This window comes from Aptenodytes patagonicus, chromosome Z (genome assembly GCF_965638725.1).
Source record: "Aptenodytes patagonicus chromosome Z, bAptPat1.pri.cur, whole genome shotgun sequence".
Taxonomy (NCBI): domain Eukaryota; kingdom Metazoa; phylum Chordata; class Aves; order Sphenisciformes; family Spheniscidae; genus Aptenodytes; species Aptenodytes patagonicus.
Genome location: NC_134982.1, coordinates 71,437,292 through 71,464,613, shown reverse-complemented (window position 1 = coordinate 71,464,613; position 27,322 = coordinate 71,437,292). Strand labels below are relative to the sequence as shown.

Sequence of the window (27,322 nt, the reverse complement as noted above, 5' to 3'; positions counted from 1 at the left end):
AGTGAGCAATGATAATTTTAGATTCCTCTGTGTGATAGGGAATAAGCAGACATAGCAGGTCCTTTAAAAAAGTAAAACACAGGCATTCACAGTAGTTAAAAGAAGATGTATAAAATCCAAATGTCAAGGAAAATTAATTCTTTTCTAGCTTGTCTCAGCAGAGGCAAACTTTATGCTGCTTTGCATCTTGAAACACAAGTTTCCTTTAAAGTCTGCTGCGTTTCCTCTAATGATGTAAAAAAAGCTCAGTGCACATTCTGGGACCTTTCTACTATGCCTGGGATGAGCTTAAACATATCCAGCTGCTCTTTATTAGTTTACTTCAGGGGATCTTTCACAGCTGGGTTAAACCAGATTTACATATGTTTGGCTGAGTATGAATCATATAATCATAGAATGGTTTGAGTTGGAAGGGACCTTAAATATCATCTAGTTCCAACCCCCCTGCCATGGGCAGGGACACCTTCCACTAGACCAGGTTGCTCAAAGCCCCGTCCAACCTGGCCTTGAACACTTCCAATGATGGGGCATCCACAACTTCTCTGGGCAACTTGTTCCAGTGCCTCACCACCCTCATAGTGAAGAATTTCTTCCTTATATCTAATCTAAATGTACCCTCTTTCAGTTTACACGCCCTTGTAAAAAGTCCCTCTCCAGCATTCTTGTAGGCTCCCTTTTAAGTACCGGAAGGTTGCTATAAGGTCTTCCTGGAGCCTTCTCCTCTCCAGGCTGAACAACCCCAACTCTCTCAGCCTTTCCTCATAGGAGAGGTGTTCCACCCCCCTGATCATTTTTGTGGCGCTCCTCTGGACCTGCTCCAACAGGTCCATGTCTTTCCTGTACTGAAGACTCCAGAGCTGGATGCAGTACTCCAGGTGGGGTCTCACGAGAGCAGAGTAGAGGGGCAATCACCTCCCTCGACCTGCTGGTCACACTTCTTTTGATGCAGCCCAGGATACGATTGGCCTTCTGGGCTGCAAGTGAACATTGCCAGGTCATGTTGAGCTTCCATTCAACCAACACCCCCAAGTCCTTCTCCTGAGGGCTGCTCTCAATCCATTCTCCGCCCAGCATGATTTCAGGGCTCCAGAGAAGTTGTTGTAGCCTGCAGAGTGAATCTCTCATCTTCACAGTTCCCATTTCACTGCATGGAGCTCCTCTGATGGCACAGAACAAATGCTGTATTTTTTTTTTCGTGCTGTGGGCATTATGTATTCTGGGCAGCCCAGTGCCTTTCTGGAAGCAGTTTTTATGAACAGTGTCAAGGAAAGAGAAGCTGTCACTGAGAAATTCTGTGGCTTTTTTTCTCCTTTTTTACAGCCTGTTTTGAACTATGGCCTTTCTGCACAACAGCGAAAAGTGAAGTTTGCTGAATGTCAACATAATCAGCTCTGCTTAGCAGGCTGAAGCTCAAAGCAGCCTTATGGAAGAATTGGGGTTAAATTTCAAACACTGCATACAACCTAAAAGCAAAAATTATTTTCTCATCAGCTCTGATCTTCTTTAAAGACATAAAAATGGAAAGACTAGTTTTGAGCTACTACTGTGACCGAACACATCACAGCTGAACTAACAAAGGAGCCACCTATTAAACATCCAAGATATTTAAATAATAAGACTGTACCCTATATGTCCTATTCCATGAGGTCCCTGGAAATGATTATTAAACTGTTGCACAACCATGTGACCAAGCCAATAATGTTTATTCATGCACACAGACTGTATTTCTTAGGGATAGTCCTTCTGCCCACAACTGGGTTGCTGGTGCACGTTAGGAACATGGCTGGACCCCACGTTAGGTCTGCTCTTACACAGAGGGAGGATGAAACCTCTTCTGTCATTAAAACACCAGCACTGTCACTTTTTGCAACAGAAAGCACACTGTGGATTAACTCTTCATTTCTCCTACATTCATGAACACTGCAGGTGTCGTCAAAAGACCTGGACTTAAGAATTAAAACATGCCCCCAGTGATCAGTAAAGGACAAGACTGCTTTTTCTAGAAATATTTGCAGGGCTGGTACTGTAGGCAAAAAATAGCTTATACACGTCCGATATTAGGTTTATCATTTCCCTCTGTATTGCAGTCCCATAGCCTTATCTGCCTTTGAAGACATTAAGCGACTGAGGAATTGCGATGAGTTTGAAACACTGGCCATAACAGTCAGCAAGACTAATTTTACTGCTAGTTCTTTTTCTGTATCTCACTACTCTTCCGATATAAATATCAGAAGCCTTCTTTCCTCTCAGTTACATCCACTCAAATCCACAGTATCTCCAATAAAGCAAGTAGGCTTACTCCAGCCACATCCTGAGGTAAAAGATGGCATTTCCCTCATGGACTTCTTGTCCTGGTGCTGCTATCATCTCTCTCTCACATACTTCATTTTCTATCATCTCCAGTGGTGGCTTCCTTCATGCATTTTTCTGTCTGTCAAATTTACAGTTCTCTGCATTTTCTAACCTAATTTTTTTTTATCACCTCCCCACCTTGCAGGCACTGCATGTACATTTGCACTTTGATGCCATAACTTCATTGATGTTTCCTGTCTGTGTATTTTTTAATGTGGTCAGTGATTACTCCGGCCAGTCTGCTTCCCTGGATGAGGTGAATCTGTAGCTTCATCTCAGAGGACATACTTTAACAAGCAGGTACCTGACCCAGCTCCACGAAAGCCTGGGGCCAGCAGCAATCTAGCCACAGTAGTGTGTGCAAACCAGTGTCTTCTCTGACATACATTCAAAGCCCATCCAGACACCCTCTTGACTGTCCAGCAGCAGGCCAGGCAGACATACCTGTATACTTGCTTTATCACACATCTCACAAGCAGAAGTGTTTCTGCAATACAACTCCCCCAACCTTCTACTCAGTTCTGGTACTGGATGAAATCTCAGTTTTCTGGATTTACTGTAGTGTTTGTTCAGTCTCTGCTCATGCTCTTTCTTTAAGCCAGTATTTTCCACTGCTGCAGGCAAACCAGGCAGCTTGCACAGCTAGTTAATCAACATGAAGGTAGGTGCTGTAACAAGGAACATGACTGGCTTTTTTCATATCTGTAGACTAGTCCTCAAGTATGTTTACTGATCTACAGATACACAAATTTCCATGTGAGAGGTTAAAGCCTCATTTTTTTCCTAGCACTGGGACCGTAACAAATTTTATCACAATCTCTTTTCTCTCAGTAATACATATTTATTCTCTTTCCTCCTTTCTAAACACAGTGTAGGTGAGACCAAACCTTTTGTGGGAGCACAGCTGATGTTATCCAGTTGTCTTGCCATGAGCAAGTAGAGATAAACTGTATCATCTTTTCAGGTCTTGATGCTGGGTATATGAAAGTACCCACTGATTTGATATTAGTAATTTAGTTCAATGAGTGAGAACAGCACACTGAGATATACAAATCTCCCTGGGTACGGAAAATTAATTGGTCTTACTGGATGAGTGCCTCAGGGCATTGCCTGTAGCTTGATCATATTTAGACAAAAAGCATATAAAGTGCTGCAGGACTGTAAGACCTCTTTAAGACACTGAATAGAGACTAGTGTTTTGTAGAGATAAAGCCGAACGCTATCTGCAAAAAAAAAGCAGTGCTCTTTATGTTCTTTATTATGAGCCGTGATTGCCCAAACCTCTGGGCAGGCTCTGTGGTGAATGCAAGAGGTTCAGTGGGGACAGCAGGCAGAAGAAGGGACAGAGGGCACTCCTGCTCTGTGCCCTCCTTTGAGAGCCTCTGATTGGGACTCATTCAGCAACGAATACACATGCAGAATTGTTGAACTGTTTGATGGGAGCTATAAGCTGGTGGCAGGAATTAAATTTCTCCAGTGCTGACCACAGGCTCAAAGAAACTACCAACAGCCTTTTCTGCACCACATGACAAGACCACTTCTGTTAGCTTCTTTAAAAACAAGCAGTACTCAGTCTTTACCCAGCATTATGGCTTCTGTCTCACTCACCCTGCCTGCTTCCAAACAGGAATTCAGCATAGTTTTCTGATTTAAAGAATAAGGAAACACCTGGAAAATATGTGCTTCTCAAAAGACTTTTGGAATTATTTTAATGAAGGCTTCGGTGTGCTGCTGTTCAGGAGGTGTTTCTGTGAATGCTTAAATTCCCTGGCTGTGCCGTTACTGCTTGCGTTTGCAGATCTTTCAGGCTCTCCAAAAAAAATCCCTCTGTTTCTTTCTACAAGAACACGATAGTGAATAACAGTAGCTTTGTAGGGCTTTAAAAATGTGCCTGCTTCCCCCTCCTTTTTTTAACAGCTGTTCTTTTATTTTCTATCACAATTGTGGGTAAGATGGGATGGAGCATGAACAAGATGGCATGTTATTGACAGCATGCAGCTGGTGTTATTTTCCTATTAAAAAAATCCTTGTTGGGCATATGAAAGAACTGTCTAGGTCATGCCCAGTTGTGACAATGCTATCAAGCTGCACCTTCATCTGAGATTTTATTTCACAGAAGATAGCAATCTTTGGCTGCTGGTGGGAAAACTACAGTTTAATATCCAGGGCTAATCACTTTGGTAGATGTGGGAGGCTGGAACTGGTCTGGAGGCTATCTGCTGGGACTCGCTATTTCAGAGTATTACAGGTATTCTTCCTGGCCAACACAAAGTTGGTGATGAATGTGCTGTCAGCCATTTCCAAATGTTTGCTGCACTGTACAGCTGTGCCAGAAATGCCTCTTAATGCTTCCTGAGCAACTTCTCTATAAACTGCCCTAAGCTCTTCTAATGCCAATGGAGCTGTTAAAATCTACTTCAGTGGGGACTCTGACTTACTCTGATCTGCTGGGGCAGGGAGAGCTGTCAGACTATCAGCTGGTGGTTAAAGTGCTTATCAGTCACAGCACCAATGCTCAAAGTACACGGAGTTGTCTGTGTATTTAGTTGCCTAACTGTGACAAGTCTCTTCTGGTTACGAGGGACTGAGATTTTTCCAAAACTTACAGCTTGGCCAGTGAAGCTCTTTTTTCCCTCACAGGGATGTCAGGATGCACGTTTCTGGTATAATGGTAAATTTGTACTATCTGCTTCAAAACTTCTCAGTAAAATGCCCTTAAGACTCCTTTTTTGTAACATGAGAATAACAACATATTTTTCCCTATCCTCTTTCTCAGCTACTGGCACAGAAAATCTTAGAACACATGATTAAAATCTATCAAAAGTCATAACAACAGTAATTGGATACCAGAGACTATAGTGTCTCACTAAATGACTATTAAAGAGCTTGAAGTAACACCTGCCTAAACACCTGACTAAACTAAGGATATTCATAGGAACAACTACTTTCCAAACACGATGACATCTGAGCTGTATTTAATGTTCAATAAAATTAACATGGCAAAATCTAAATTATGCCCTCTCCAGGTTCTTCTTTTTTTAATTAACTGCATGCTGTTAATCAGTAAGCACCATGACATAAAGAATTAAGCTCACCTTTTTACAGTCTTAAAGAAAACTAAGAAAAAAAGGGATAGAGTCAGTCAGGAACCTTCCTACATACCAAAAGGGATGTTGATACCATTCGCTAAAAGGTTATCTATATGAGAAGAATGTAGGTGGTGTTTTGTACAGAGGCATGTAATTAAACATTTCACAGTCCACAGATCATATTAAAAGTGCTCTGAACCAGGACTGTCAATGTTTAGGTCATTGTAAAATTACTACAGGACGTCTTACCTATTAATTAATACAATTATTGAAACTAGGCACATCCTATATGAGAAAAAATGAATTATTCAAATATCTTTAACAGCACATTGACATTTTAATTGTACACTGGCGTTAACTTAACACCAAAAGGCGCTTTAAGTGTCTTTCAGCTACTTAAATCCCTTCAAATTTCAAAGCAGTTTCAGAAGTCTCTTATTTAAATGGCTAGGTTGCCCTCCCAATTCAGCATCTTTGTATGGCACAACGTCTCCTTATACTCAATATAAACACCACAAAAATGAAACTTGGTGTTACTTAACATCCTGTCCACCAATTAAGCTTTGCTATTTCCAGATAGAGTAGTGGCCCTGTGGGGCCAGCATACCCTACAGCAAATTCCCAGCTCTTGATAAATATGTCAGTGCTACAAGGGTCAAACAAGAGCACGAGGCAGTCTGTGTTCTTCCACCGAGCTGTCCTCACCGGGTGACTGTGGATGAATGCAGCTGGGGATCTAGTCCATCACACAATAGCTCTAATGCCCTGAACCCCGAGCAGCTGCCTTGACAAATTAGATGTGGCCTCTTCTATTGAAAAAGCAGATCAAGGTCCTTGGGCAATGACAGTTTTCCCCTGTTTTAGTAAGACAGGCTTCTACTGCTCATTGCAGCCTGGAAATGGATAGCCTGACTTTAAATGTATGCAGGCGGACAATTACAGGTCAAGGACACCTGCTGTTTCCTGCAGCGACATTTGACATTTGATGAGCTCTATTTTAAACTTCACCCTTCTTTTATTTGTAGGATCCAGTAGTTTGGGGACATTTAGAAAGAAAAACTCTGTTGATAGTTTTCATAAGCAGGAGTTGCACCTCTTCTACTACGAATGATGTCTTTTTTTTGGCTACGAAATAGTAAATGGCTCTCGGTTCTAATCTTCCTACTCACGTTTCCACTTCTGCTAGTTAAATCTGAAATCTGTACTGTTAGTGAAATGTAGAAACGTTTTGATTTCCAAAAATTTTAAGTCAGTGCCAATGTTGAAGTATAGGCATTTCTTTAGGTGTGGCACAGGCAGTTAGTGTGTGTTGGAATGCACCCCCTCCATTGTTTTGATTTCCTCATCCTTGCCGATCTTTTGCAGTGAAAACTGTTCCTCTCCTTACACCTTCAGAAGGTTACTATAGAAAATCTGTGACTAAATGAGCTGGGGCTTTTTATGTAAGGTTTGAAATGAAGATTTAGTCACAGAGAAGACACACTAAATCACTGCCCTGTATTCTATTACAATCCCCATTTTTTATTAAAATTGGCTTAAGGATGTGGCCCGGCTCAGGGACTTAGTTTCTTTCATCTTTTCTGCATGCCTTGTCTCCTCTCTGTCTCTTCGCTCTTGTTCTCATAGAAACTTACAAAAACATAATGAAAACAAGTTTGAAGAAAGTCTGTTGTCAGAAACATCCTTCCAGCATTCTTCTTTCATCAATTTTCGATTATATAAATATCCATTCTATTAATTAGCATCTAGTTTTCTATTGCCACTGTTTGAATTTGAGGATGCAATCTGAGATGATTAGCTGCCTCCGGCCCTGGGAGCAGACAGCTTGTCCACGCAAGACAGAACAGAGGAAGGATCAGTGTCATTCCTCTGGACAAGTCTGGTGTGTTCCCTTAATCCTGACTGCACAGCCCTCTGGTGCATGTCACAGGATACCAGCGACGCCAGCACGGTGAGGTCATCAGTCTTCTGGCATGTTTGCTAGTTATTAGCCTGGTCTGGTGACACAGGTATCTGGCCATTAAAAACTCTGTTGAGAAATTTGGTCCGGCTTAACTGCTAACAATGGCTTTCTGGTATTTATCTGATACGGAGCTAAAATGGCGCTCCACAGCAGGTATGCCGTGATTAGTCTCTGAGACATTCAGTTCCTGGACAAGTTACTCATTAGAGCCATTCTAGACAAATACAGGGTTGGTTGGTTGGTTGGTTGTTTTAAAAAGAAGATTTTAGTATTTCACCCAGGCAGTTAGTACATGTGACAAATGTAAATAAGCCTCCCCTCTAGAAACAGGGATGTTTACAGTAAGATGATGCTAATTTACCTAAGAACATTTTAGAAAAAAAATCTATAGGGCTTTGTTTAGCATAGACTCATCCAATCAACCTCTGTTTAAATCCTAAAGGGAAAAAAGTAAGTAGGTTTTAATCTATAAAAGTTTAAATGGACTAAGTCTTGTGTCGTCTTGTCTTGTGTAGGTGAAATCCCTTTGTGAAGCACTACAGCTCCAAGTAACCACACCTCTCACTTCAAATCTCAGCCAAATGCTACGGAATCATAGGATCAGGGCAAATTCCCTACTCCCTTTCTCACAGCACTCTTTTACTAGACTGTGAGCAAAAGACTTAAAAGTATAGTAAGTGAAGGATCCGGTCTGATTCGATCTTCCATGTTTCCTCAGCACCTGAAACTGTTAGTAAACTGCAAAGTACTTTCAATCTGCTTTATGCTTGTGCGTACAATGGTTTGAGAGATGGGAAAGAACAGCAAAGTTTGTGTAGCTTCCTCCAGGCACACATGCTTTGACTTTATAGCTCTTCCTGAGTCCCATCCAGGCAGAACTGACTACGGTGCCACTCCTTCTCCCACTAGCCTAACACTTTTTTTACAATCAGCCAGTTCCTTCTGACAGTGCCAGGACGATGATACGGATGAAATACAGAGTATTTGCGCCTCCAAAATCCAAGCCCCCACCCCCCTCAGACCTGCAAACACTGACTCAAAGGATAAGTTTTGACAAATTTTGTGCCACTTTAAATCCGCTTCTGAATTATTACAAAATGCCAGCAAGATAATAACAACTTCTCCCTGCTTCCTCTGATAAAACACGCTTTGAATCTTTTAGATCCTTGCACATATTAGCATATAACAACATTTTTGTGTAAAAACATACTTTGCAAATGTACTTTCTCGTGCAAAACTCAGCCCTCCCATGATGAACGCCAGTTGCTTAATTTACGCAAAAAAGAGTCCGAAGCTTTGCTTTGCCATGTTTTTTTTTTTTCCTCTCATTTCATGTCTACTTGTAAAGTATCTTGTTAAATCAGCACTTTACATTCTTTATCATAACTGTACCTGAAGGTTCATATAATTCTGTCTCACTGCAGCAGAATCTGCCTGAACATTTGCAGACTCTCCAGAGACAAGCATTGTCAGCACTTGGCAAATCTTTCAAGTAGCGATAATCACAGTAAAATTTAGTAACACTGCCACTTGTGTACAATATGAAATACCTTCTGGAGTCAGGTTTTGAAATGAACAGCCCTTGGGCTCCCCAATAGCACAGCCCTCTCCAAATACAGGAGTTGACTATTGCTAATCGTGTCTAATTCTGTACCAGAAGAAGGGCTGCAGTTATTAATAATAATACAGATTCTACAATCTATACAATAATAGGTTCTACCAGATACTGTATCTAAGGGAGCCTTCTTGAGATCCAAATACACCAGCAACTCTTAACTCTGTAAATCGTGTCCATCACATCCTGCTTCTAATCAGCTTTTTACCATTGTTACTTGGATATCGACAAAAGGCTTGTTAAGGATAGGAGATACCACCTCATAATCTTCACTTAATGAGTGTCGAGACAGGTAAGAATACAAACATTAAGGCTGCTAACAGCAACACTACACTTCCATTATTCAGTGCCCAGCTCAGCCACCTCCACCTGAATGCTGTGGAGAAGAAGCTGTAGCAGAACCACAAAATTGTAAGCTGAATTTGCAACCAATTTATCAACACTGTGATTAAAAGGCAAGCTCCAGGCATTTAGGGAGCGCGTGACAAAACTGAGCAGTTGGCTGCATTTGTGCTAATGAACCCAGGATTTGAAAAGCATGAGGCATTTCTGAAGGGAGGCAGGAAGGACAGGAGGCAGCAGAGAAGGGCAGCAGGGTAATGAGAGGCAAGGCCAGCTACTCCTGAAGAAAATCACTTTGCTTTCTTCACGTAGGCCTCTCTACGAGCAGTACGTGTCTACTCCCCCCTTCGTTAGTAGGACGACTACAGAGAGACACAGTGCTACAGCACTACTGGGGTGTAGAGGGTAAAGCCTTGGAGCGCTCCACAGGAGGAGCTTCATGACTGTGGAGGGAGGGAGACCAAGTACAATGGCAGCAGGGGGGAAGGTTAGATGGTGAGGTTATGGAAACTGTTTTGACAAAGGTGAGAAACACACAATTAAATTAACACTAAAACGCAGCAAGAAAGGAAACAAAACGTAAACATACTCTAGAACATGTTTTTTTTCTTTTTTTTTTTTTTTTTTCCTGGGGAGGAAATGGAGGAGAAGAGGAAAGAGGGGTGCAGTTTGCCCAATCAGAGCTGACTTTTTTTTTTTTGTTCTGCAATAGGAAGGGCAGATTCCTTAATGGCCAAAATGAAAATGCCAGTGGGATGGCAATGCATAGTTCCCACTCTATGGGCTGCACTACACATTTTCATCTTGGCAAGAAAAGTGATGTAGCTCAGAAACAACAATCCCAGAGTATATTTAGCTACTAAAGCTGTGGCACACAAATGTCACATTCCCATGAGTCAACCCTTTTAAAGAACCCCCTCTCACGCCCCCACAGATATTCCCCAAGATGCCTGCACTGAATTAAAAGTGAAGCATATGGATGGATGTGACATCATCAAAGCACCCATGTTACAGAAAGGAAAGCAGCAAGTGGATTCTGTACAATTAGTACAATCAGTATGAAGTCGTTTGTGAGTGCAGGAAAAGAAAGAAAACACTGTCCAAAGGATTAGACACAACCAATGAAGAACACCACAAAGCACCTTGCAAAACAAAGAGAAAATGTTAAAAAAAAAAAAAAGAGAATACGTTTTCTCTGTGAATGTGTGAAAGTAAAAGAAATTACAGCAAAAGTGAAAATCTTGATAAAAGGATAGTAAGCGTAACATTTTCTGATTTATTTTTGTGTAAGAACTCTTTCCTTTGCCCTTTTAAAACAACAAATCAATAGTATTTTTGGAGCCAACCGGCTCTGACTGGGCAAGGCAAGGAGTAATAGCACACAAGTAGATGGTAATGGTAAACAACCATGCGGTCACCTCTGCCGCCATTGTTTTGATTGTGTGTAGACTGCTTCCAGCTTTGTCAATATTCATAATTAGGCACCAAAGAATGCATGATATTTAAATGACCCTGTCAAGTGCTAATAAGGCTCTCTGGTAACCATCACTCCCTGGGGAGGGAACTATTGAATGTAAGCCACCTCATCAGTCAGTGAATTGAAGCGAAAATTATTAGAATCCAACAGCTACACATTTATTAATATTTTCACTGCATGTTCTTCTGGAAGCTGCTACTGGCATACAAGATGCTTTTAAGAGCTAGCTTTCCATCTATTAAGCATTTCTTCACAAAAGATTTGTGAAGTATGGACCCACACATAACAAATAGTGCCATTAAAATGCATACATGTCTCCGCATTCCTCTGGGTACATAAAGGGCCAGATCTTCCACTAGTGCTGGTTTCTGACACCGCTCCCCTGTCTGATGCCAGCAGAAGAGCTAGGTTCAAGGATTTCTTCCTTCCTTCCTCATCAAATCTGCTTAATGACATCCCCTCTTCTCAGGGTGGAGGAGAGAAAGATACCTACTTTCAGAAGAGGGAACACTGGATTTTCTAAGAAATGTCCTCTCACCTCAGGCATTTTGAATACTAGATGTTACTAACAGACTGGACAGAAAAAGAAAAAAGCCTTATTTTTTGACTGTCAGCATTATCACCGATTTATTGCTGAGAGGAAAGAGGAGTGCTAGGTGAATCACATGCCACCTTTAGAGGAGCATGCAGGCTTATCTGCCTTCCCTCCTTTACATACGTGATACCCAGAAATCACTTTTTCTGAATTGCCCTTCTACAGCTGAAGAGCAAGGGCTGAGGAATTAAAAAACATGAGGTTGCTATCTCAAACTGAGCTTAAGCAGGAATTAGGAATCTGAGCTTTCGTCTTCAGCACCCTCAGTCCCTTGCACCCTAAGTTACGGTTTTGAGTTTGAGTATTGCAGATGCCTGAAATTCTTCCTCTGCCGAGGCTCAGCAGCCCACAGGTCTGCAGGGTGCAGAGGAGCTCTGTGCTTAACTCACATGTAAGCCCAATCATGTTCTAGAAATTCACTCTTTTGCTTCAGATTTGCAGTTATTCTCCCAGAATGTCTACAGGATCAAGCTCTGAAAAAAATTGTTTGACCAGGGGCCACTCCTGAAACCCATTTGAAGGAAGAAGAGCAAATGGCAGTTTTTCCCTTTTTTACAGGAAAAGTGCATTGCTGGGAGGTGGGAGACAAGTTCGCATTCTCTGCCTGAGGGAATTCAAATCTTCGTATTCCATTTCCTGCCATCAAGCCTAAAAGCCAAGGCTACTAGATTAATGTTTGCCATGGCATCTCAGGAAATTTTACCACATCTCCTGCCTAATTTGACCGGCCTCTTCAGCTGGAAAAGCGCTCCAGGCTTCGTCTCTGCTGGGCCAGCCAGGTGATGCCATTGCCTTCATGGCTAGGAACTGTGAAGGCCCTGTGAGGTCAGTCCTGGGGAGTTCAGTGAGAAATCCAGGATATCCCAGGACTGTGGGAGGCATTGTGTCTGGGGCTGTTGTGAATAACAGGCGCTGAGTTCACAGTCTGGGTCCAGACCGCTGCCAGCTGTTCATGCAGCTCTGCTGAAGACTGTTCTGCAACGTTAACGTGCTCATTACCCCCTGCTGAAAGTCTCCACAGCCAATGCAGAGAATTCAAGATTCACTGGGTCAGATGGAGGGGATGGAGTATGATTTAGTAACCTACTAGTTTGGGCAGACAATGCAAAGCAGCAGGTCTGGCATGGCAGTAGCTTCTCCAGGAACAGCTGATGCTTTTGTCTAATGAGTTTTTCATGTAAAATGCATGAACAATAGAGACTGGAATCCACATTTCAATTAATATTTTAAGTGTTTTATATCAAGTATTCATAGTAGAAAGGGTTGAAGCTCACGTGTGTTCTTGCCCCTGGTGAGCGCCCTAACCACTCAGCAAGTGAGTTTTGCTCATACCCATCCTCCTCCTGGCCCACTGAGTACTTAATTAGTCCATACAGAGCGAAACATCTTCAACAGAGAAGAGATTGAAAGAAGCGATCTAAGAACACCCTGGAGAAGAATAACAAGGACTCAGCTCTCTCTAGGCAGTGGAGCTATTTGAATCCAAGTCCCCTATTTACAAAGGAACCATTTTAACCTCTTTGAGACACAGATTAAAAGGAGCTGGAAGAACGATGGAGGGCCAAGATGGAATGAGGGGGCACCACCATCCCCACATTGGAGAAAAGCTTCTCCTTCTCTAAGCACATTCAAGTGGCAAATTTAGGTAATTCTCTGCCTAATTCTCCATGTGTATAGCAAAGAGGGACTGGAGGCCAAATGACAGGGCTGTCACTTGTATTAGACCCAAGTGTGCTTCAGCACAGGGCTGAACACTGTGAAATGACACCTAAATCCTAACCTTTCGGTGCTTTAAAAATGCAACACAGAATCTCTCTCCACCAGCAGTCACCTCTGTATCTTTTAAAATATGCTAATGACCTCCTCAGCCCCCACTCTCAAACGTATTTGATGCTCAGGTCTCACTGAAGACAGTGGGACTTAGGCCCAGTGGCTAGGACCGGTGTCAGTTTTACTTCAACGGTTAAACTACAGCAGACCTTCAGTACCACTGTCTGTCGTCGAGAGACAGAAATAACATGAAATTAGCTGAGATCTGCTGTGCTGCCCTGGGAATTCAGACAACAAGGCAATATAAAAGTGCACCCTTAAGAACAATGGGAAGCCACGGATCTTCCTCTGCCAGACAACGGGGGAGATCAAGTTTAGAGAGAGATAAATCCCCACTGTTTCCCTCCTTCCCGTACACATGCACAACACACACTGCAAAGGCATACACTTCTGTTTGTTTTGTGTGGTTTCCTCAGGCAGTGAATTATCTAGGACTGAGTCTGAGATTGACTGTTTAGTTTCAGGCTTTACGATAAGCTTTTAATTATAGCACAGGAGTTTTATTACATCTTACTCAGAGCCAGCTGGAAGCAGTTACACTTTAGTCCTCCCCCCCTCCCTCCTCACCACAGGACGTCATTTCCAAGGCCTTACCCTTCTTGTCTTGATGATTATGGGATGAAACTGCCACATATGGGTCTGTATTTTCAGATGAACCAAGCGGATCCTTCCAATCCAGCATGCGTCCCCTAGCATCATAACCCTGTCGAGCGTGAGAGTCGGAAGTGGTGGTGCTTGGGACTAGGGAACTGGAGTGTCCTGTTTACATTATAAATACAGGTAGGGAAGACAAGTCTCATTAGTCACTTACCACGCTACCTCACCACGCTCAGGAACGCACGCACTGCTTTTCTTCCATGATGGGCGAATGCCTTGTGCTGTGCAATGTTTCAGAAGTTCTTCAAAGCATTGCCCCAAGGAAACAGGGGATTTGAACCTTCCAGATCAGTCAGGTGGAGGGTGTTAAGAGGTGCACACACGCCTCAGGCTGCCGCTGAGCTTGCGGTTGCGTGCTTTAACTCAACAGAGTTAAATGCGTGTGGAAAAGGGTGAGCACACTTCATCTGAGTCAACCATCCTTTGGCTGGATTCAGTACACATGCCTGACCGACACTGAAGTGTCAGCCCATGCTGTCTGGTATTGGCTTAGTTAAAAAGCAATTTTAAAAACAATTTAAAATGCAACAACTTCTAATACGGCCAAAACCGAAGAGGAGTGCCAGCAGAGCTACAAAATGGTGATGTCTGTGGCTCTCTGCCCCATGCCCTTGGGGGAATGAAGGACTGCCCAGCACCGGCGTGCTCGCACCGTGGCATCACCCTCTGGGTGGGAAACGTGCAGGGCCCATTAGCCGCTCACACCTGCTTGCACCCTCACCACCTGTCCTGTCTGAGCTGATGCTCCAAAATGGCTCTGAGATAAGCATGAAACTGAACACCATTTCTGCTCAGAGTGACAGTGAAGACAACGCCTTACTACATGGATCTGTCCAAGAACCCATGACTCCAGCAGCCTCTGCCACAGCTTCCTCTTAGGACAAAGGTCTTGCATGCCCTTTTTCCATTACAACTACTCTAGACATTGTTACTGTTGTCCTGAATAAGGCTGACGAGCTCCTCACTGATCAAATACACCCCTGCTTGAAACACCGCACAATTTGAACACTGGTTTGGCTGGAGTAGAGATGTATGTGTAGATTCATATGTCCTTTTCAGCTAGATCCTGAGAAGTACATCAGCACCCAAAATGCTTGGATTGCTTGGAGTCTGTGGTCTCTGAAAGATGGCTCCAACCTGGACTTCCCAGTGGCTCGGGCTGTTCTGTCGCTGCTGGGGAGGGGGCACCGACACTCCATCCACACCACAACATTTTGACCTTAGAAATGTACACGTCTCTGAAAGTTCCCTTTTGGCACATGCACCAAAATGAGTTATTTTCAGCAGGACTCCAGCAGCTGTGGGCCTGGTTAATTTGACGTGGAGTAACTATATTTCCCTTTACCTACTTTCCTGAAAGAGCTCATCAAAAGAGGGGTTTTTGAAACATGTTCAAACACAAACAGAATTGGATTATTCACAGACAGAATGGCAGATAATGCTTTCTCTTCAGATACCACCAGACAGACTGACAGCAGCCCTCCTTTCTCCTGCCTCCTTTTTAACAGCCCCACAAATTAGTTTTCCTTCCTTAGATGTGAGTCTCCCTTGGAGAGGAGTCCAATCACCAGGCTACAGACTGCCCTAGCAGGGACCCTCTGCCTGCTCCTTCCCTTGATGTTATTTCACTGCTCAGAAAAATAATTTGAGACTCACTGGGGCAGAGATAGAGTAACACAAGGAGCCCAAATTTAGAGCCTCACAGCGAAGCTACGGAGCTGGGCAGGTAAAGACTGTGCTTCTGTATGTTATTTTAAACAGTCACTGGGTAAGCATAAAGCTTTCAGAAGCTGTATCTCAAAAAGGCTTTAGATGGCTTCTAACGTCATCCAGCCCCAGCTCTCAGAAGTGCACAGAGAGCTGATGAACCTAGGTCCCCATTTTCACTCTAGCAATCAAAAATCTAAATGTTGGCCACCAAAGCTCCCAAGCTTTTCGATGCACCCGTGTGTTTCATTTTATCCAGCCCTATCACCAGCTTCATGGGGTTGAACTACTGATGAAGTCAGCAAAAAAGCTGCAGCTTCTATTAAGAAGCTGCTATGATTTAAAGAAGTCCTGCTGAATATTAATTACCTTACAGAGGAAGAAAATGTCTGTGCTCCTCCGTATATTTTCGAGGAGCCCTTTTGATTTACTGCATAGGATTGTATATGGCAGCACTTTGGCCTGTGTTTTGCATAGGACATGGACACAACTAACTCCTGTGACTGGTATGCTTAGCAGGGAAAATTGGTGAGATTCACAGCGTTCTCACCACGGGGGCAACCTTCAGCTACTACAGCTAATCATTAACACAGTTTAGCTCTGGACCTCAGGCTGAAGGCTTATACTGACAAGGGCACTGTATTATTTTTTACCTCTAATGATAGGAAGCGTGATTTCCCCCAGCCATCTTTCTTTAACACGGCAAATTAGAGGCTGTGTTTTGTTGAAGACAGAGCTTTTAATGTCACTCAAATAGAAAAGAGAAGCCAAACATTATCCACTTCTAAAAAGTTTCCATAAGCCACAGTATGGCTGGGAGCATTGGTAACACACTGTTAGATGGATGATGGACTCCAATCCAAACATGCTGCCTGCTCCACAGCAGTCCTGCAGCGGGCCTGCCTGTTTCCAAAAGGACAGGTAGGGGTCCAGTGACTGAAAACACATGCCGTCCTGAAACAAGAATACGCTGGAGCGTGAAAGCTTTCACCCCTGTACCATTTTACGTTTGTCAACTCCTGTGCTTATCCCCAAGAAATAAGAGAAATAACGGGACAGAGAACAGGCCAGAAAATGGAAATTATGAGATTTCCATGTCTTCTTTTCCCTAAGGACTAAGCCACCATGCCAGCATTCATGGGGTTCCAGTCTCCAAGTTAATACCACATTCAGCAACCACAATAACGTGTACAATATTTGGTCAGCCTAGAAATAGTGCTGCACTCAACATAAGAAAGCAATTAGTCATAGCTTGATAAGGAGGTAAAGAGAGGAAAATCTTGCCAAGTAGCAATCATATTTTATGCCTGTGTTTGATAGGCATTTATATGCCCAAATCTCTGTCCAGACACTTGCACTTTAGGTGTGCTTAAAGGGGGAATTCTAAGGAAAAGCCATAAGTATGGTTAAAGAAAAACATTTCTTAATACAGTAATCTAGAGAAAATATATGCCTAAGGGACACATTTTCTGAAAAAAGATTTCCTGAACCATATGCTGCAAATACATAGCGAATTTCTTCGTAATGGAAAGCTAAGGCTTTGTGAAGATATTAATGTGTACCAGATGGTCGTTAGGTAGAGAAGGGTTTCACACAAATGCAAGAAATCAGTCTATTCGCTCTGTTACTAATGTGTTAGTCTAGTACACACTGAGAAACAACCTTCCACACGTAATTAAGATAAACTTTCTTCCATTTGATTTTGAGGAAGCAGGGCAAGAGCAGATTAGACCTTAATAGCCTGTCCCACTTGTGTTAGAGCTGCATTCTGCAAACACTTACTACTGGGCAGTGGCTGCTCCTGTAAGCAGAGCAGCCACTGTGTCCTGTAAGTGCCTGAAGAGTCAGTCCCACTGGGTGAATTTCACCTTTGAGTAGAGTGGCACCACAAATGTATGAGCTGGTTAAGTTTCTCTCATAAACAGAAAAAAGACTGAAGTGGCAGGCAACCCAGTCCTGGCCCTCTCACACACAGCCATTATTAAACCTTTACAATGTGCTGTATAGTTTGCAGCACGTAGTGGGCCTTTTTTTTCCACTACACCATTTTTACCACTCTGACTGTGTAAATAGGCTTCACTGCAATTTAAGAGGCTTTAGCATACCTGAGGTGTGGCCAGTACCTCAATGTTACTATTGATTAATACCTAAACATCTAAAAAGACAATACTGCCTTTGTTTTAAAACAATCCACCCAAAAAGTTGCAGACACAGTGCTTTTCAAACTTCTTTGTTTAAAGCAAACATGTAAAAACCAAAATAGACACACTTTTAAAAAATCTGTTTTAGGTGCTTCCGTTATTTGTAAGAACTTTTGGAGTGCTGTAATCAAGTAACAGAAGGAGAGTAAAAGCACTCAGTGTCTACGGGCATGGGTAATGATTCAGAAGGGCTGCACTTCTGTAACTACAGCTTATTCTGAAGTGCACTTGTAAAATATAAGGATGGTTTTTTCAGGTTTAAAACAAAGACAGGGATTCAATACATATTTGATAGTTGCTCTAATATGCACAAGTCATTAGGATCTCAGAGGTTAAGATGTCTGCACACTATCCTATTAACAGCTATAGCAACCTAATTAGACAATTAGAGGGAAAGGCTAAATCAATACTACAGAGGGAGAAAGGACTATGGCTAGGGGGTAAAATAAGGGCCCAATTCACTAAGAATTGATGTTTCCAAAAGGTAATTGAAGCTGCTTACAATTTTGCAGAGGAATCTAGCCTAATCTCCTTGTTTAAATATGTGGCTCTTGCATCATTTCTCTCTGACCTCCTGCAGCCAGACCTTCAGCCTGCTATCTTCTCCTTGGGCATCAAAAGGATGCACTTGAACAGTCACCTGTGTGGACTTTGTACTTTACTTGTTTACAACTGATCACATGAGACTGCCCCAGAAAAGGGAGCCCATCTGCCAAATTGAGGAGGAGACTGATGCCAAGAATACGAAGATTAAGGGCTTGGTTCTCCTTTCATTTACACTGCCACAGATTGGCAGTAAGTCTGCTGAAGTGAGCTGATTTACAGTGGAGTAAATGAAGGGAATCAGGACTTAAGACTTCTTTTGTAACTGGAGTTTCAGAAGCCTTTGGATATATTTAGCCCGCTGGATCCAAAAGCACCCTGAGCATTCACTTGGTTGGCATTCTGGTATATCCCAGTGTTCCAAGATTTAATCTATTATGAAATACCATTTACTTATGCATTTAACTGTAGTCAATAACATTAAAGTGCACCATTTATAAAATTTTAGTTTTCTCAAGAAAAAAAAAAGAGCAGTCACTACAGTTAGCAAACATGAGCACGTTTACTGAGACTGGTTTACTACCTCATGCTGGAATTTTTTACACTCCTCGCGTGGAAGATCAACAGAGGTGACTAGCACATTTTGTTTTGTATTTTGCCATGGTACGTGAAAAGAAACACTGGGTATATCAGAATGGGTGTTTCAACAAAACCCATGAAAGGAAGAGCTGGCTTGCCTAGAGACCACATTATCAGGATGTACCCGAGGAGGGTCAATGAAATAATCTGCAAAAGACAGGGCATGAATGGGAACCAGTGTTAATGTTGGCTCAGCATTTCTCCATTGCATCTGGCAGTAGGGTCCTCCTTGAAGAGCTGGGTTAATTCATGGAATCTATCTTTGGGCTTGACGTGTTGGGACAGTTGAATGGACCCCTTTTGTAACCTCTTCTCCCTGGGACTGCAGCTTTTTTCACTCTGCTGCTCACTTGAACCATTTTTATGTTTTCCTGGTCAGATTAAAATATCAGCTTTTGCTAAAGTGCCTACTAATATGGTAGCTGACGGGATCCAGCACCACAGCCTCACAGCTGTAACTGTGCAGCCTATGAATGCGCTTAGACGCAGGGAACCTAGGACATTTCTGGCACAACAGCACTATTCCTAAGGCCATTTTATTTTTCTTTACCTTCAGCAGTATGGATTTTATTATTACTGTTCTTTAATTACTACTCTGTGCATTGGAAATATAGCAATTTTCAAATGAAAGAAAGGACAAGCTGTATATGCAGATGAAACCATGAGTCTTCTATACATTATTAAGTCTCAACTTGTCTTTGATTTTGTATATTCCCTTCACTGGTTTTCATTACCGTACTTTCAAACAAGTTTCACCTGCATGTTTTCCATTTCCTGGTAATAAACAACATGGGGAATTTGATTTTATTTTTACAAATGTTGAACAGTATTACTGTGCCTCCAGTTATTTATATACTGCTGTACTGAGCTGTCATTGGTTCTGCTTTGTACCTACATATTTTGCAGGCATGAGATGAAGGGATCAATTAAATGTTCATTGCAACCACACACTAACCTACCTCTTGCTACATTCAGCCAAACATGGTGAATTTGCCCTAGCTCTGAGAAACTGCTAGTCTTCTACAGCCTGAAAGCAACTTCACAAGTAAGCTCCCATACCACATGGAAATTTGCCATTGACTTCACTTGGGAGCAATACCACACATCCTCTTAGCTTCTGAGTACTTGTCTTTGTTCAGGATGTCTATAAAGAGAAACTATTGCAATATAAGTCTAGGTTTGAATTTAAAGTGATTATTTATTCTGCAATAATTCCTCATGAAGACATTTATTCTGCACTCGAAGTACCAGCGCAATCCACTTCCAAATATACAGAACAAAGTGGTGGAAAGTACTGTAAGCACAGATTAGCAGCTGCCTCATGGGAAACTGCTACTCTAGGCTTGCAGAAATACTCTTCTTCAGCTCAGGTCATTTAATTTGCTATGTGAATCCCTTTTTTTTTACAGACCAGGCACCATTCGGGCATTAAGATACTGCAAGCATGGACAACATAAATGACTCACCCTAGAAGTTACAGGAACTTTCAGGAATTGACGCATAACCCAGTCTCAACTGACATGGGTAACAGGTTAGTTTTCCTTATGAGAGATCTTTCTGTAACCCAGGGAGAGTTCTGCTCCTTTCCCTAAGGTATCTCTGACTGGCTGCTGTAGCAGTCATGACACCAGTCTGGATGACTTGTGAGTGGGATGTGAGCTGCTATCTTGTTTTTCCTGGTGAACGGATAAGATCCATCACTGTACCCAAGTGTTCATTTGCCTGAGTGTTTAGATGAAGCATGCTCTTAATCATGTCTGCTGGCGTGCCACTAAAATAGGCCATATCCGACTTTAATTCAATGGAGACAGTTTTGAGGGAGGACTAGAAAGGAGGGATTGAAAATCAAGAGGTATGACTTAATCCTAGTTGTGATTAGTGAATCAGGCCCTCAAAAACAAGACAAAACAAGTAAAAAAGGGTAATTGCTATTTGAGTACAGGAACTACTAGCTAACACAAGGATCTGGGGAGAATTTTTAAAAACACCCATAAACTGACCATACACTGTGTCGTAAGACATTTCACGATCAGGTGAAGCAGTTGAAATGTCTATGAACAAAATAAATTGGGAAGAAACATTAAATAAAACAAAAGTATGAAAATACTTAAAAGTTTAGTTAAAAGTGATTCCTCCAAAACGGATTTGCTGTCAGTAAATAATGAAACTAAGAACTTCCTTACCATTCAGGGCTACGAAGGAATCTGAAAGACAAATAACAGGGGAAAAATGATTATTTCTCTCTCGTTTTTTCTTTTTAATAGTTTGCTGCTAGCAACCTTCTATGCTTCAGCTGATACTTATATGTACGTGATTAGTACGCTAAGGACGTAGGCAAAACTAATATTCAGACATACCTGAAAACAATGTCTAGCTTTGAAAGTGTTCATGACCAGCCCTGTACAAAGGATACCAAGTGGGAAGGCCAGTGTCGTCCCTGCCATGGCTTTCTTTGCAAGATCAAATCCTAATCTAATGCAAGGCACTACAAGTGATGCAGCCAGCAACTTGAGTCAATGAGGACAAAACTCACATGACCCAATACCACATGAAGTAATAAGATCAGCTGGGTTAGCAGGGAGTGAAATCTACCCCTGTGCAGTGTCAAGGTTCAATGCATCATTCAGGGCTAAAGAGGGATTTAAGCAGGGTATGGGCTTTGTTGCTGTCTGCACAGGAGCAGATCTCTTTCCGTGAGCACAATGTGCTGTTTCTGTATAATTTCCTACCCTTCTTTTATATTTAACTGATACCAGGTACACTCCACTCCTGTCTAACCTATTTGCTCAAGGAGAGCAGAACTGGCTGAAAAGGGCAAAGTTGCACCAGCTGGGAACTGACCTGATTTTGGTGCTAACCCATTTTACAGGGAGCACAGGAGGGACTATGTGTACACCTCCTTCAAAAAACTTAAGAGGCAGCCTACGTAACCCTATCTTAGGGCGGAGGCAGAGGGAGGTGTAGCTGAGATGGAGGGCTTGCAGAGGCTGAAATCCTTGTACTCCCTCAAGGACAGTGATCACAGTAATAAATGGCTCTTGAACAAGGACACACAAGGCATGAGAAGGCTCTGGCTTTCTCCAGAGCAGCTGGCTTGCACTGTATCCCACAGCACACTCCAGCCCTCTGTTATTTTGCTCTGTATTCCAGAAGTAATGACTCTCTCACTGTACCTTACTTCCTCAGCTTCAGCAGTTTTATTGCATCTACAGGCATCAGTGCAAATTGCACTGAAAAGAATGTGATTCTTGATTTCATGAGGTTTATAAATAATATCTGGGGCTCAGAATTAAACCAACCTTGGCAAGAACGTTTGGAACGAGAGCTGTCCTGAACACAGATGTTGGTATACCTGAAGGCTCAGAAATCGGCATGCAAGGTTTCTTTGCATGCAGTGCAAGCTGTGCACTTTTAAGCACCTCAGAGCAAAATGTAAATGTTTAAAGATTGTGTTTAAGCTTCCAACTCACGCTGTCAGTACCTAAGGTTTACAATTAAAATATCTTAGGCGAGGTCAGTAGTATCTGACCCTTAATACCACTATGTTGTTCAGCCTGTGTGTAAAATCCACTAAGATTCACAAACTAACTAGTTCCCACTTCTTGATCCGGATCCAAAGCTGAAGATGTATTTCACTGTCTCACACAAGGTGGCATGGGAATGTAGTCCAAGTCACAGTCTACACCAAGAAACCAAGCCAGTTCTGTACATCTACATAAACAACCCAACCACTATGGCTAATAAAGACAATGAACACCCAATTCACTATGTCATTGCTATAATCAATATCCTCTGGAACTGAGGTTTTCTTACTACATAACTGCTTTGAAGTCTGGTGTTTGTATAAATTACACCAACTGGGCTATTTTCTTTAAATACATTTAAACAACCGTTCCTCTTCTGAACCTGCATCACTAGCCGCAGTTGCTGTCCCTGTTGTGGCTTATATTGCTACAAAAGAACGCCCGACAGGTAATGGTGATTGGAGGCATTCAGAAGGATGCTGTGACACACGGTAAATAGAGGGTAAAAGCTTTGCTTACTTTGGCAGTCACCCAGGCCATCTGTATTGCCATGTTCTACGTCCTGTTCAAATGCCAGTCTAAATAATACAAAGAAACAAAACAGTATGAATAACAACAGTCACAGGCACTACCAGAAAGAAATCACATGTGCAACTGAAATAAAGCCCTGCCATGAAACTGGCCATTTCTTTGGAACTTCCACACAAAGGCTGAAAAATTGCAACATAGACATTCGAGTTATTCATCGTTGCTTAATTATTTCTTGGCTTCTGATGATGCTTTTGTCTTTTTAGTATTACATTTTTAAAATCCACTGCATGCCTCATTGTTAAGGAGGCAAATAGAGTCATATTTTTTAAATGGTTAACTCTATAATATATGACATTATCGGGAGCAATTATGATCCTACCTTAACTTGTCCATATAGGAGACAAGGTGCACTGATACTTTGATGTGAGAAGGAAGCTAACCCATTAGGTAGGTACTGTGCTGGGGGAAGACAACCTGCATTTCAGCGATCATTTATGTACTGTGCTGGACGAGGCTGCAAGGCATAAGGTCCAGTCCACAGAAAGTATCCCACTGAACTCAAGGGGCCCTACTGAAAAACACTCATAGGCTTTTCTAGCTGACATGCCCAGTTTACACTCCTAACCTCTGCCTGTGATTTTTGATAACTAGTGAAGCTGTTCTTCCAAGTTCCCGTACGGTCAAAGGCAAATGACAAGAGCTTTGGAAAACCACCAACACAAGCCCTTGTCTACATTAGTTAGGATCCTGCCCTTGAGGCATAATTACCCTTGCAGGCACCTCATTCCCAACTCCATGTTCTTAAAACTCCTGCTCAACTGTCACCTGCTCCAGGAGGGCACCTAACATCTCTGCCTCCTGTTGGCTACTTTAGAAGTTCACCAGACATCTTTACAGCTGATCTGGATCCCCTTCCTAAGGGCTATGCACTGGACAGAGAGTGACCTGCCTTGCTCGCCTCTGGACTGCAGCACCGCAAACTGTGCTGCCTCTGTCTCGATGGATCTATTGATAAACACAGGAGCTGCTTTTAAGCGTAAGGTACAGAAGTCCCCTACAGCTTGCCATGGAAATGCAAAAAGACTCAAGCGCCTTGGGAATGCTGAGAAAACCTGATACGGACCCATTATTTCAACATTATTCTACCAAATGTCTAGTCAGGAATAGTCCACACTCTCGTAGTAAAGCATATACAGACAGATACAGCTATAGCATCCCCAGTGGACAAACAATTTGAATTGAAATAGCAAATTAAGAACATGACACAAGCACAGGGATGGTAACTCATCCATTATATACTGCAGACCTATACAGAAGCAGGGTTAAGCGGGGCCAGCTCTGGGGCTATTGAGGTTGTGTGATGTTTGCACCACACTTACACCACTACCTCGAGGAAGCATAGCTGTACCTCAGAGTGGGCACGTGTGAGATGTGTCAGATGTGGCCAAGAAATGAGAGGTCTGAAGTGGGTCTGCTCCCTGCAAGGAGGCTTTAGTAATCACATTTAAACAAACCTTCACAGACCTTCATTATTGTAAAATAATTAAATTCTACAGTTAAGCAAGGGGAGATCCAGCACTTCTCTGAATCTGCTTTAAGCTTTTACTGTGCTCTGTGATTCCTCTTAGTAATGCACAGTAAATTAGAAGGACTGGTTTTGTTTTCAGTGGACAAATTGCTTCAGTAATTTAATTGGGATTCTATTGCCTCTTTAATCAGCTGTGATGGCTCCAGTGTGAGCTGGTCCAGACATACCCATCCAGTTCCCTCCTTTCAACAACACGTGGACCTTAGTACAGCTCTTTCATTTTCTTCTTCCTCCTCTTTCAGCAGTTACCAATCAGCTGAGAGTTCACATCAAAAAAATTCGTGAGACATTTCAGAGGTGAATGCAAATAAGGTAGAAACAAAAACTTCCCACATTTTTCCTTCCCTAAGTGTCCCATGTTTCAAATAGCTCTGCCCAAGACTGGCCGGTGCCACCACCAGAGCTTCACGGGCCATCCAGGCAGAGCCCTTACTCACTTGGAGCCAAGGACCAGCTGCATGCACGCCCCACTCTCCTTCACCCATCCGCAGTAGGGATCTCTGGACGCTATGCAGGCCCTTGAGAAAGAAGAGCATAAGGTGGCATTCATGAGTGCTCCTGCCTTCCCCACACCTGGTGCGCAGGCTTCTGACAGCCACCAGAAAACACGTACTTTTTGCATTTGCTGTGACGCTCGCAACGTCCCAGGGGAACCTTGATGACACAGGTGGAGAAGGCGATGTACAGAGCACTGCTGGGCTTGTCAAGCTGCATGCCCACTATCCGTTTGTCCTCCACACCGTCGTAGCTGCACCTGATTCAGAAAAATGTGAGATAAGGTTATAAATGAGTTCTGCTGGGAAACCAGATGAAAACTTAATGATTCCTCAAGCTGAAAAAAAAACCCCAAAAAACCCCACAAAAAAACCCTGAGAAAGGTGGAATTGAACAAGCCAAGGAAAAAGAACACGCAATAGCCACTAAAAACACTGATAGACATATAAGCGAGTATTAAAAATGCATGGAACAGGGGAATAAGAAGTGGCGAGAGACAGCACACCAGACAAGCTTTCTGAGGGCCCTTCACTTTTTGTGTTTATTCTCCTCCAGCACTCAAAGTAGCTGAAATTTCTGCATGATTACGGCCCACTTCAAAGCCCCCTTAGGCATATTTGAGGAAGGCTGAAATGCAGGAAACTTCCCTTGGAGAGCGGCTTGCTGGTTGTTGAGTTATTTGGAGAGGAATCAGGTTTTTATAGGATTAGAAAATTAATCTTCCTTTGCAGAATTTCACTTTTAATTATCCATCAACTGCTGCATGGGATGGACTATTTTCTACACATACTGAACGAAAAATATCTTATTGCAATGTAGAGACTGATAAGCAGACATCCCCTCCCCAAACAATTTAATATTACTCAAAAAACTTGGCTTCTCTAACCACTTCCCTTTTCGTGGGACAACCTACTCTCTGTGAAATCGGAAGTTCAAAGTCACCCGTACATGAGTACAAAGAATCAGATACACACTTTTCAGGATTGTAAACGTTCATCTCCTCCAGGAAAAGGCTATCGTTTAGGAAACCACTGTTTCCTGTCCGTGCCAAGAACTTCAGGATGATTCCCTTCTCTGATCCCAAGAAAACCACAGTGTAGTTCTGATACGGCCCGGCAGCAGAGTCCACAGCAATTTTGGTCAGGCGGTATCTAGAGTAACAATACAGCATTTTGCATTACTTGGGATTAGATTGCCATTTATTTTATCACTTTTTCCACTTCAGATAACTGTGGGGTAGCCTTCTAGCAACCATATAATATATTTAAGCACTCTTCTTAGCTGAATAACCCTACAAGTCAACACAGACTGTACTAGTTTGGCTCCCGAAATGGTGGCGAATTTTTGTGTGTTTGTCTGCACGTCCGTATGTCCAATAGCTAGCAGAAGTGTTCGCAGAAAGCTGAAGGGGTGCTAAAAGTCTGAGGCCATTTAGGAATTATCCTTCCAATCAAAAGCGAAGTACTAGCCTGGTGACTTCTTCAGGCAGGGAAAGAAAATCAGCACAGTGAAATTTTTGATTAATTTCGAGCTCTGTCACATTGAAAGCAGCAATAATGATAACTGATCTACATTCACCTTTTTTGGCAGGAAAAGCTGTGTGAGTGCAATAGTGAGATGCTAAATGCCATTTTACCTCACTAAAAATAATCACACAACTGCCACTAAGTGAGTTCAGTGCTGAGATGATATTGAATCTTGGGATTGACACAACATTGAAAATGAGTACTGGTGATTTGGTACCAGTTATCTGGTACCGGCAATCAAAGGAAAGCACTCCGCAGAGCTTGCTGCTCTCGTCTTTGGTTGGAGGTACACAACCTGACATAAAAACCTGACAGAAGATACATTAGTAAAACTAAGTCAGACCCTTCCAGAGCTAAACACTGCCCGGCACAAAACTCTACCCTTGTATGGAGGAAGAGAGGAAAATATGGCAAAAGTTGGTCACGTTATTCTGTTCACAACTGGAGGGTAGATAAGTAGTATAGTGACCACAGCAGAGAGTGGCAATGTATTTTGATAGGAAGGGGATGGTGTATTTGAGGCTTGCTGATTTACGAGTCTTTGTTCAAATCTCTTCATTATTATTTTTCTCTTGTTGCCATAGAAAGGATACAGATTATGTGATTACTTCTGCGTGTACACTTCTGTAAACATTAAAGCATACCAGT

At 42.5% G+C, this 27,322-nt stretch overlaps 1 protein-coding gene across 4 annotated transcripts in view; it reads right to left on the bottom strand.

Annotated features, from left to right (window-relative positions):
• The window catches only part of SEMA6A (semaphorin 6A), a 113,201-nt gene that overhangs the window by 9,682 nt on the left and 76,197 nt on the right, over window positions 1-27,322 (bottom strand). For 2 of the 4 annotated variants that reach the window (XM_076362292.1, XM_076362293.1), the window contains exons 13-19: window positions 26,123-26,299; window positions 25,267-25,407; window positions 25,091-25,171; window positions 23,054-23,112; window positions 21,194-21,214; window positions 21,011-21,061; window positions 13,858-14,022 (exon numbers count right to left, since the gene is read on the bottom strand). In XM_076362292.1, coding sequence (XP_076218407.1) covers window positions 13,858-14,022; window positions 21,011-21,061; window positions 21,194-21,214; window positions 23,054-23,112; window positions 25,091-25,171; window positions 25,267-25,407; window positions 26,123-26,299 — 695 coding nt within the window. The remainder of the gene's footprint in view (window positions 1-13,857; window positions 14,023-21,010; window positions 21,062-21,193; window positions 21,215-23,053; window positions 23,113-25,090; window positions 25,172-25,266; window positions 25,408-26,122; window positions 26,300-27,322) is intronic. The other 2 variants (XM_076362294.1, XM_076362295.1) reach the window with 2 other exon arrangements.